Source organism: Fundulus heteroclitus, chromosome 11, assembly GCF_011125445.2.
Source record: "Fundulus heteroclitus isolate FHET01 chromosome 11, MU-UCD_Fhet_4.1, whole genome shotgun sequence".
Classification (NCBI taxonomy): domain Eukaryota; kingdom Metazoa; phylum Chordata; class Actinopteri; order Cyprinodontiformes; family Fundulidae; genus Fundulus; species Fundulus heteroclitus.
This window is the reverse complement of record NC_046371.1, coordinates 26,408,098-26,419,660: the sequence shown is the minus strand read 5'-3', so window position 1 is coordinate 26,419,660 and position 11,563 is coordinate 26,408,098. Positions and strand designations below refer to the sequence as shown.

The following is an 11,563-nucleotide window of genomic DNA, read 5'->3' as shown; positions in this document are numbered from 1 at the left end:
ATAAAGTTTTTCTTTTGTGTTGTTCTTGTTTAGTTTCACTAGAATTTGGTTAGAAAGTAATGCTGATATTATTGAAACAAGCACGTGATTTTCTATTGATGGAAAGCAGTAAGACTCAATGCACGAGGTGATGGAGATCAATAGCCCTGCAAGAGAGAGAGAGCAACAGTGTTGCGGCACCGTTCTATGTCACGGAGCCATGCAGGCCCTCATTTATTATTAACGTATCCAGCTGATTTTACCCAGGAACGACCACTTTGTTCTGAGTGTTTTTACCTTTTACAAAACTCAGAACTCACTGACACAGATCTTATAGGCAGCGCGCGTGAAGTTTTTCTGGAGGCCAGCCAAAAACATAGGATCACTCTTAAATCATTCGCCTCCGAGGCTGAAAGCAACAAAACACTTAACTGCTTTTCTCTGACCGTCCCCTGAGCTGCAATTCATCATCTCAGCCTGTGAGGTTTCTTTGTGTCCAGCAGGCTCTGCGTTAACACCCTGATGGCTGCACAGTGCCGCGACCACCAGGCAGCTCTTTTTCAATTAGCAGCTTAAAGCTTGATCATTATCACCCAGCGGGACGTCTGACTAAGTTTAGTCTAATAAAATAACCTGTGTTAACTCGTATCTATGTCCTAGGGCGACTACTGAGTCCATTGCACTAACGTCTTCTAAACCCTTCATATTTATAGTATGTACAGTTTAAGTATGGGACACTCCTGAAGATGTGTAAAAAAAAAGTGTTCATACATACACATTTAAAGAAATTCTTCTTGTGTGTGTATATGTACGTATATGTACAGCGTATATATATATATATATATATATATATATATATATATATATATATATATATATACATACATATATATATATGTATATATATATATATATATATATATGTATATATATATACATATATATAGAAATATACATACATATATATATATATATATATATATATATATAGAGAGAGAGAGAGAGAGAGAGAGAGAGAGAGAGATAGAGAGAGAGAGAGAGAGAGAGAGAGTGTGTTAGGAAAAAGGATGGATGGATTTTTGTCTGCTTTACTTTGCAATGTATTGCATATTTGTGACACCATCATTTGACAACCTTTAATGTCCTAAAAGCTGACCTCCATGTTAGCTTTAATGTTGAGGTTTCTGTGTTTTAGTTTTTTTATGATTGTTTTTTTTAATCATTATTATTATTTCTGTGTATCGAGACGTTTTTTTTTTTGGTTATTTTATTTAAAACCTTCAACCCTTTCCTCAGCTCCTCACACCTGTTTCCCTGTAATCAGCACACCTGTCCTCACTCATTAATCACCCTTCCTAGTATTAACACTTCCGGGTTTTCTCAGACGGTTGTTTGATCTCATTTGCTTGCCGCCTGCTGCTGTGCTGGCTGAGTTTTGACTACCTTCTGAATCCTGGGCTCTCAGTTACATCTTTACAGCCTCTGACTGCTTTACGTGACACGGTGACTTCCAGAGCACAAGTTGCTCTGACTTCAGCGATCACACAGAGGTAAATGAGGATCCTGGCTGCTTTCTGCCACCTTTTATCCACCAGATGTTGCTAAAGAGCAGCAACAATCTGGAAGTTCAGTGTCAGGGATGAGAACGCCGCAAACGCAGCCTGGAGGTACTCACTTGTGCAGCATTTTAGAGCTGAAAAGCAGAAAAAAACATTTGCATGGTGCTGTCAAGCTTAGCAGGACAAATGAAGCGTTCAAAAAAAGCAATGACACAGAAATGTTTTCTTCTTATTGGTTGAACTGGTTGAGGGAGCGAGAGGATTGTGGTTTAGGGTGCTTTTGCTTTCAATGCACAGTTCCCCTATATTACATTTCTCATATGTCTGCTCAATATTTCCACTATGTGGATGTTTCTCAGCCAAGATTACTGTCAGATGTTGTTCATACATTTAGGGCCAGAATCATTTAAATGATCATAATGAAAAATGTCATGTACTTGCTTGAGTATTCATGCCTCCTTGAACTTTTTTTTAAATATTTTGTCATGTTGCAACATCAGACTTTGGCTCATTCTTTGCAGAAAGGTTCCAGCTCAGGATGCAGAATGTGACCAAACATCAGTTTTCAGGTGTTTAGCTCAAATCATCTTGACCATGATGATGATGCTGCCACCACCATATTTTTGGAAAGGAAATTGTATTTGGTATGATGTGCAGTCTTGGTTTAGAATCTACAGTTTTTGTTTGTAGTCCACCCTCCTTCCACACATTACCTCTTTACGTGGTATTTGGCAAACTCTGAGCAGCACTTATGACTTTCTTTTGCCACGCTTTCATAAAACTCAAATTTGTTGAAGGAGCGTTCATATAGTTGTTGACAGATTCTCCCATGGAAATCCTCAGCTCCTCCAGAATTTGCTGTGGTCCTTTTGGCTGCTATCGATTAGCAATCCTAACCCAGACTGTCGGTTCAGGTGGACGGCCAGATTTCCATTTTCAGAGGGCGGATTGAAAAGTGTTGTGATGTGATGCTGAAAACTTGTTTTGCAACATATCCCAGCTTCAAGCCACACTGCAGCTTCGCCCCATTCTGGGAACTGACAGGTAGCGGTGCTGTACACCTTTGTGATGCTGTCTGTTCACTAATGTTCTGTAACAAACTTCTGAGGTCTTTACTGATTGCGTGGCTATTGAAGTCAACTATTTTGCCATCGTCCACTTCAGTTATGCACTCTGTGTTTGGCTATCTCAGAAGATTTGTGGCTGTAACACGGTAAAGAGTGAATACTTCTGCAAGGCCCTACAATTTTGTGATGCACCCAAAGTCAGGGCAGGAAAGAAGGAAATGGTCTTCTAAAACACAAGCAAGACTCTGGTTGGAGAATGCATGGGCCTCCTGAGTCCTGTGTGGTTTTAACTAAAAACCCATGACGGGGGTCCAGATTCCTGGTGGGCTTAAATACTGCATGGCTCTAGGAGGGTAATCGCACCAGAAACGATCCCGTATCTTCATGTAAAAGTCCTGACGGGTTCAGACTTGCTGCTGCCGCCGCCACCAAGAGTTGGGTTGGCTGGAATACCTCAGAGGGGATCGTCTCTGCTTGTCTTCGTACAAGTTTCCAAAAACCTTGCTTCTAAAACGAAGAGCCAGCTGTCAGACTTCTGGGTATCGCCACCCGGTTCCTCTTGTTCGTCCTGATGGGGGTTTCCATTTCACAGCCGCCCGCTGTTTTAGTTTCAGACGGACTTCTTTTAAAAACTACAAACAGCACCAGCTTCAATTAAAGCGACGCATAGCCTCCTACATGTGCCTCGTTGCTCTTTTTAATTACAGCGACTCCCTTCTCTCTGCTCCCTTCTGGAGGATGTTATCAACCCTGCCTCAGTCCCCCCCCCCCCCTGCTTAATCCCATCTTGTTCTCCTGTGGTTGAGTAGGAAATGTGGAGAATTCCTGTCAGCGACCACACCACACTCTCAAGTCACATGTTCTGGGGGGTTTTTCCACCCCCCCTTCCTGTCCTATTCCTAAATAAGGAATTTAAATTTTCGTGGGGAAATGAAGATGGAGCCATATGGGCGGGTCATAGAGTGAAATGAGAGGGTCTGAAGGCGTAACTCTCTGTTTGCTCTGCTCTCTCTCCTCTCTCTCCTCTCTCTGTCTGTTGCAGTCATAAAGTTCAGACAGGAGGTGTGTGTTGCATTTGCACTGGCAACAGATTCTGCCCCGAGCCGTGAAGGGAACAGCAACGCAAGGCCAAGCTCACTTCTACGCACCTGAAAGCACCACAGAGCGTAAGTAAAAGTTTTCCTCGTCAGTCTCAAGTTTCTGAATTCCTTTTCCCTTTTGTTGGCTTTGTGTGGATTATCCCATGCTGGAAGACTGAAAGAGTTTAATAATTCACACACCCCACCCCACCCTCTTCCTTGCTCTCATTCCTCCCGCGCCGTTTAATCGTACGCAGGTTTGAGGTTAATATTTGGTTTCCTCTCTCTGATTCGGCCTGCACACGCTGGGAAAGTCTCTTTCCACATTCTGTCCCGTTTCACACGTGGAAACGAAGTCTTTAAACGGTTTGAAAGCTCCAAAACAGCAAAAACGTTCTGATTCAGGAAGAGAGCGCGGACCTTTATCCGTCACACGTGTGTCGTATCAAGTGTGCGTGTGTAAAGAATGTGAGTGAGAGCACTCGAGCCTGTAGAAGAAAAGCAAACGCAAAAGCTGATATCAAGTCGGCTCCCTTTACGTGATCAGAACTGCTGTTTTTTTTTTTCCTTTTTTTTTTTTTTTTTTTTTCTCATTCTGTTGCAATAACAAGGCAGTTGTGAAACGCCTCTCGACGGATGACTGCAAGTTCTAATGATGTGAAAGTGTAGGAGCGGTGGTGGGAAATGACGCGACTGAAACGAAGGGAGCACAGATGACGGTGCAGAGACGAGGGGAGTTTCAGGTGTTATAAGGCAAACAGTTGGCGGGAAAGAGTTTGTGACGATAAAAGTATTGCATGACTTTGTCATTTTATTAGATTGGTTGAAAAATCAGATGCGGTTTGTGCATGACTTGAGATAAAAGATTTCTGCATATTGCTAATCTGGGGAGTTGGCGTAAACGAGCATATTTTTGTGCCAGTTATTTGTATGAAGGATTTGGTTGCTGTGATTTACTGTAGCAGTGATGTCTATATCAGTAGATGGAGATGTAAAATGAGCACTGAAGGTTTTTAAAAAGCAGTAGCTCCATGTTCTCGCTGCACCAAATTCAGAGACAATTATGGTAGGGAGGGGTCAGTTACCGGTCTCCATGTATACCGTCAATAAAAGGTTATGGTTTTAAAACCGGGGGGGAGTACTTTGTACTTTTTTTTTTTTTTTTTTTTTTTTTTTTTTTTTTTTTTTTTTTTTTTTTAAACTGTTTGACAGGATTTCACTAAGAGTTTAGAGGAGCTGTTTGAGTGACTAGAGCTTTTTCACAGCAGTATTTTCTTAGTATTTTCTTGGTTCACACCAACTAAGTCTTCAGACTTTAGTTGACGTGAACACTCTCACATCTGTTGCTGAGAACTGCTGGACAGCTGGCTGAAAGGGTACCAACTCTTCCCCCCCTCCTCTATGAAATACAGTTGCAACATAAAAACTAAGAGTGCAACCTTTCACAGTTAAGGCGATGGCTTATTAGAACCATTTTTGGTAAGCAAGCAGGATGTGTATTAAACCGCCAACAGGAGAAAGCCCAAATGATAAACTAGCTTCTGTCAGCTTGTTGGACTCGTTGCACTAAATGGAAAAAGTGCATTAATTATTCATATTCTACGCAAAAAGCTTAACATGATGATTTTAAATCAATGTTTTGGCTCTCATAGAATTATAAAAAGCAAATTAAAGCAGCTCTGAACAGCCCTTGGTAGCAATCTGGTTATTCAAACTGTAATGTTGACAAGATGGCTGATTTGTTTTTTTTTTCTGTTTTTTTTTTTTTTCTGTTTTGTTTTTTTTGTACAGTCTTCTTTCACTACTTAGTGTTGACACATGAAACTTTCTTTAAATTCCCCAAGAATCTCATATTGTTCCTTGCCTACACACTTGGTTTGGGCCTGGTTTTTTAAAATGAAGCCGTACTGAGCCCCAAATATGATGAAACATTTAAATGTACAGCTGTGACCTCGGCAGTGGGGGTGTTATGGCTGATTCCAAGCAGCCATCAGACAGCTTGACTGCTACAGAGCAGAGATCCTCCTGCAACCTCCCTAAAGCCCCAGACCAACACCCGAACACGCAACCGGCTTGGAGACACTGCAGCAGCAGGCGTTTGTATTTAAGCTCTGAGGCGAAGCAATATTTTTGACTTCAAAGAACGGCAGAGAGTGAGATTTCTTCAAATAAGAAGTGCCAGGTAATCCAAGTGAAAGGTTATTGTGACTCCGTCATCCTTGAGTTCTCCCTGAGATGAGTCCTGACGTTTGCAGCTGCAACATGTTAACGCGGGCAAGACGGGACATCCCTGATGAAACTCCTCCGATTGAGAAACGCACTTTAGATTTTTTTTATTTATTTATTTTTTTCCAAGTTTGCTGCTGCGTCAAACTGGTTCTGGAACAACTTAGGTGGGAAGCGGGCCATCTTCTCAAGTGTGTAACCGCTGAAACCTGGGGAGGCGAAGAGACGATGTGCAAGTGATCCTCAGCTGTTTCAGTGTGGATGATTTGTCAAAGCTATCATCACTTATTGTGCAAGCCTGACGAGCCTCTTGTGTCGCAATGGACAAAACAGGTGTGTCTTTCTGCCCTAGAGGAACTAATATGCTTCGTGGACCAAATTAAAGCAGGTTTTTCTGCTAGAAAACAAAAAAGAACATGCTACTTAGCGATATTAACTTAAAGAAAACACGCCACTTTTTTTGGCACACCTGCTAGATTAGTTGAAGAAAAACCGCAGTTCCAAGCGTCTATATATCTTATCTGGAATCCAGAAACTGCAGGACTTTGCATCCCCGACATGCATCGATTTAACAGGCTGACTGCAGTCTTTGTCATTTCGAAGCGCGTTCCCATAGCGACAAAACACTGCGTTGTTTTGTTTTTAGATGGCTCTGTGCACACAGCTACCTTTGTCAGGAAGAGGGGAAGGAAGTGACAGCAGAGTGTGCAAACAGGATGCAGGGAGCAAGGGTGTTTTTCTACAGGAAGTTCATACAGCATTAATAAGTGAGATAGGCCCACCGCAATTACTTACAGGCCGGGCCGAGTTGTAATTCCGCAAGACATTCATCACTCTAATTTTCATGTCTTTGTTGGATAATTACACTGCCCTGGTCTGGATAATGGAAACACCCCCACTCAGTGTTTTTCCCGCATGGCAATTTACAATCAACTGTACAGTTGAATAGGCTATACAAACAGTAATCCCGATAGGTTTCAGGGAATTCCTCGTCCCTCCCTCTTCCCTACTTGAGACCAGAAACTGCTTTTATTTTTACTGTTGACATACACTAGATACTACCTACAGTCCCTTATAACTCAATAAAAAGCAAATGATTGTGCTAACAAAGGAGTGGGCAATAAAATGGGGCTACACCTTCAAAGCTTCCACATTAAAACCACAAACTGCATTATTTTCTTTCTATGCATCAAGTATGTACAACTGTTAATCTAGCACCAAAATAATCATAATAAAATGGCTTTTTTTTTTTTTTTTTTTTTTTAAATCTGAAAGTCTTACATACATGTTAATTCAGCTCACTCTGAGGCAATGCTTTAGTAAAACCACCTCTTGCTGCTATTGCAGCTCCAGGTCTTTTGGGCATGTCTTCATCTGCATGCTGGCTGTTTTTCTATTCTTTGCAAAATACCTCAAACTTAGTTGGGTTTGGATGGACAACGTCCATGAACAATTGTCACGTGTTGCCACATGTGCCCAATTGGATTTAGGTCTGGACTTTGACTAGACCGTTCTAACGGCTACAAAACAAGCCTGGATCTAAACCGTTCCTTTTGTAGATGGTGCTGTATGATTAGGGTGTTGTCCTTCTGGACGCTGAATCACCACCGCAATCTTTAGTTTACAACAGGACGTCAGGAAGATCTGAGCGGCTTTCCTGACTCTACTGAAGAAAAGTATCCCCACAGTGTACCATACCACTTAATTTTCAAAGCACTTAAATATTTTCACTGAGCGAGAGAAAGAGCCTAGCTGTTTTGATACTCTGAACACAATATTGATGAAGGAATAGTGCCATTTTTGCCTGTTGGCTGTGTTCTTTGGTCTTCATGATGCTGTTCACTAATGTTCTCCAACAAACCTCCTGAGGCTTTCACAGAACAGCTGGACTTATGCAGAGGTTAAATGACGCAACCGTGAACCGTGTTTACTAGGTGGTAACCTTCAGGAAAGGAATTGGTTGCCCTGGTTTTTGTTTCTTCAGGTGTAACCAAGGAAAAGGAGTTAAATGCTAATGTCCAGCACACCTAATAGAATTTTATTTATGACTTAAAGATTTGAAAACCAAGAATAATTTTCCTTCGGCATCACTATTCCTCCACTTTGTGTTGATCTAACACTCAAACTCAAAGTACATTGCAGTTTAAGGTTCAAGCGTGCCAAAATGTGGAAAGGTTGTAGAACTGAATACTGTTGCAAGGTACTGTAAAAAGCCCTTGAAAAAGCCCCTTCTTATTACGATATTTAGAAAATAAACCATAATACACCCACAAAGAGCATCTCATCTGAAGTCCAGGGTCTTGGGTGTTTGCATTGCAGGTTAATTGTTGGACGCACTTCACTGCCAGGATGTAAGGTTTGGTAAACTACCAGCCTATCTAATTCTAACATTAAAACCCAACAGGACCATCATGGCAAACAGGGGTCCAGCATACGGCCTAAGCCGCGAGGTTCAGAGTAAGATTGATAAGAAGTACGACCCAGAACTGGAGGAGAGGCTGGTGGAGTGGATCGTTGCCCAGTGTGGCCCCGGAGTTGGCCGGCCCGAGCCAGACAAGACCGGCTTCCAAAAGTGGCTCAAGGATGGATGTGTGAGTGTTTCGGTCTGCAGGAATGCAATTATCTAAATATGACTTCAGTAAATCACACTGGTGGCAGTGCTAATGAGAGGGATGTGCCTCCTTCTGCGTTTAGGTACTCTGTGAGCTCATCAACAGCCTGCATGGAGCCAACAAACCAATAAAGAGCGTTAAAACCTCCAGTATGGCCTTCAAGCAGATGGAGCAAATCTCCATGTTCCTTAAGGCTGCAGAAAGCTACGGAGTCATCAAAACGGACATGTTCCAGACTGTGGATCTTTATGAAAGTAAGACGCCTTTTTTGATTTGGTTTTAGCAGAACTACTGTAGACTAGATGAAGAACATATTGTTCAGGTCCGTTTCTTCCTCCTGTATGTGTTCGACTGAGACTGATTCATGTTTCCAGGCAAGGACTTGGCTGCCGTTCAGAGGACCCTGCTGGCCCTGGGTAGTTTGGCTGTCACAAAGAATGATGGCAACTACAAAGGAGATCCCAACTGGTTCCCCAAGTGAGTTTGAGCTGTTTTTCCTCCCAATTGATTAGCCAGTTATCTGTCCCATCTAGACAGATCTAGATGACTGGGGAAAAACGAGGCACGAGACACTAAAAGAAGTGCTTGTACGTGTGCAGGAAGTCGCAGGAGAACAGGAGAGATTTTTCGGAGGATCAGCTGAACGAAGGCAGGAACGTCATCGGCCTTCAGATGGGCACAAATCGGGGAGCGTCTCAAGCTGGTATGACGGGTTACGGACGGCCGAGGCAGATCATCAACAACAACCCCTGAAGGAGGGCAGTTTTTATCCCTTCCTCCTGTCCTCTGAGAGGGACAGAGAAGCTATGACTCTGACTCTGGCCATTGGGGAGAAAAGTGACCTTCCAGTTTAAGGCAAAACTGGACCAGGTTAGGGACCAAAGAGAACATGTGCACATATGCAACACACATTACATTGAGACCTTAAGCTGATTTCTAAAGCTTGGTACATTGTAGATTTATAGCTACCCTCTGCCCGTCTCTCAAGAATTATGTTTTTAAAGCCATTGTTGCATGTTTCACTCAAGACCTGTAAGGGAATGCTTTGATTTTTCTGAAATTGAGGTTTTGTGGAGAGGTTATGAGCGGATACTATCTTGCCTGTAATGGGCAACACTGTAAAGGTTTTCATATTGGTGAATTAGGATTAGATTTCCTTGGATGCCAAACCTAACAGCTAGTCAGAGTTAGGCCAATACCAATGGACAACTGCCATCTAAACTTTTTTTTTAATTGCTTCTTGAAGGTTTGTGTGAATGCTGTTTTGTAAATCTTTAAACCACGATGGAATTTGTATCAGAATTATTTACACAGAAGTCAATTGTTTTTCAATTAGTGGTTTATCACAATAACCTTCTCGTGTGACGCACACTGATAGATGGATCACATTAGGCTTATCCTGTCATTTACTAAATTGCTCCGATGTAACAGCATAACTTAATTCTGACTTCACCGGTAGGACAGCTCTAAGATTGCTTAACATGATTCATTTTGCAATAAGTGTTTCACATGACAAAACTGATGTGACAAACGGGCTTCTATGCAAATACAGCCTGATGCAACCATGATAGTGGTTTAAGGGTTGATTTTAATATTTGCATAAACTGTTGAGACTACTTGTTTGAAGATGGCATGAATTCACTTTGATTTGGGCCTATTTGGATTAGCCATTAGCTTGAGTCTACAGGGAAAACTGTCCAATGAGAAATACTTCCTGCAGTAAACCTATTCACGGCTCATAACCTCGCCACGAAAACCCCCCCAACAAAAATAAATGTTTTGTTTTTTCTGTGAATGGAATAATTAAAAATTGTTTTCTTACTGTTCATCCTTTCAGTGAAGTTGGAAAAAAATGTCAGATGCAACACCCAATTCTCCCTGTTTTCCTCTTCAACATTGTTATTGTAACCAATAAGCAGCTCCTTTTTTTTTTTTTTTTTTTTTGAAAATAAAACTTCACCGGGTGGTGCATTCAAAGATGGGCCAATGTCTGAGTAATACGTTTGCTATGGATGAAACTTACAGCTTGAGTTATTTGTTAGACACCACATAATCATTTGCATATTTCCATCTGCTAGTGTTGTCTTTCTGGCAGTGTTATCAGTTTTTTTTGGGTTTTTTTTCTCCCCTCCCCCTTCAGATGTCACTCTGCCCTTTTTAGAATACAATCAAGTAGAGTTGTGCAAGTACTTCCAGACAAAACAGAAAGTCAACATATCCATAACTCGGCATGGTGAAAAAGAGGATCGTGAAAGTGCAAACTGAGGAAATTACAGCATGTATAACTTATCACTAAGCTAGGAGCGACTTTCGGAGTCTGGTTAGCTGGAATAAGACTTTAGGTAAAAAGTGATCAGCGCCATCCAAAGGTATTCACATCCCTTGCTTTTGTCTACATTTTGTGTTCCAATCTATTCTATAGTATTAATCTATTCAGAAAAACATTTGAGGATGGTTTTGCTTTAAACAAAAAGATCTACACATTTTTTGTTTTTGAGCTGTAATCCCCCCCCCCCCCCCCCCCATCAATTAAATTTTCTTTTTATATAGCGGCAAAGTCAAATTCCATGAAATCATACAGACTAGTCAAGTTTCCTGTCCAAGGAAAGCCAGGAAATTTGCATCAAGTCTTGACAAGTAGCATTCACTCCTGAAAGTATTAGCCTTGATGGTCTTAGACATTTTCCTAATATGAGCACCCAACTTAAGTTTAAAATCCAAACTAACTCCCAGATATTTGAACTCAGATACTTCCCTTATTTCCTTTTGGTCCATATTTACCACAAAACTCACTGTTTTCCTCTTTAAAGGGAAACTCACTGAAACAGCTTTTGCATGATCTAATGTTAAGCAGTTTTCCAGCAACTGCTAAGTTAAGAATTCTGCAGCTTGATAAGGAGTGTCTGCTATTACATAAATTATTGTATCATCTGCATACAGTTGGTTATTAGCGTCTTTGCAAATTTTAGGTAAATCAAAGCAGAGGTCCCAGTATTGACCCTTGTGGAACACCTAGGTTGCTTTTTTTTTGCAAATTAGAA

General features: G+C 41.4%; 1 protein-coding gene across 1 annotated transcript; it reads left to right on the top strand.

The window, feature by feature from the left end:
* Positions 1–1,386: 1,386 nt before the first annotated feature.
* LOC105929399 (transgelin) lies at positions 1,387–10,463 on the top strand. The gene is made up of 6 exons (XM_012867165.3): positions 1,387–1,529; positions 3,648–3,771; positions 8,315–8,501; positions 8,605–8,776; positions 8,897–8,999; positions 9,122–10,463. Exons 3-6 carry the CDS (start codon positions 8,322–8,324, stop codon positions 9,273–9,275), a joined length of 609 nt encoding a protein of 202 aa, XP_012722619.1. The 5' UTR covers positions 1,387–1,529; positions 3,648–3,771; positions 8,315–8,321; the 3' UTR covers positions 9,276–10,463.
* Positions 10,464–11,563: the final 1,100 nt, after the last annotated feature.

Coding starts and splice junctions, on each gene's coding strand:
- LOC105929399 (XM_012867165.3), top strand. CDS start 8,322: ATGGCAAACAGGGGTCCAGCATACGGCCTAAGCCGCGAGGTTCAGAGT. Junction 8,502..8,604: donor AGTGGCTCAAGGATGGATGT/GTGAGTGTTTCG, acceptor TTCTGCGTTTAG/GTACTCTGTGAGCTCATCAA. Junction 8,777..8,896: donor GACTGTGGATCTTTATGAAA/GTAAGACGCCTT, acceptor TCATGTTTCCAG/GCAAGGACTTGGCTGCCGTT.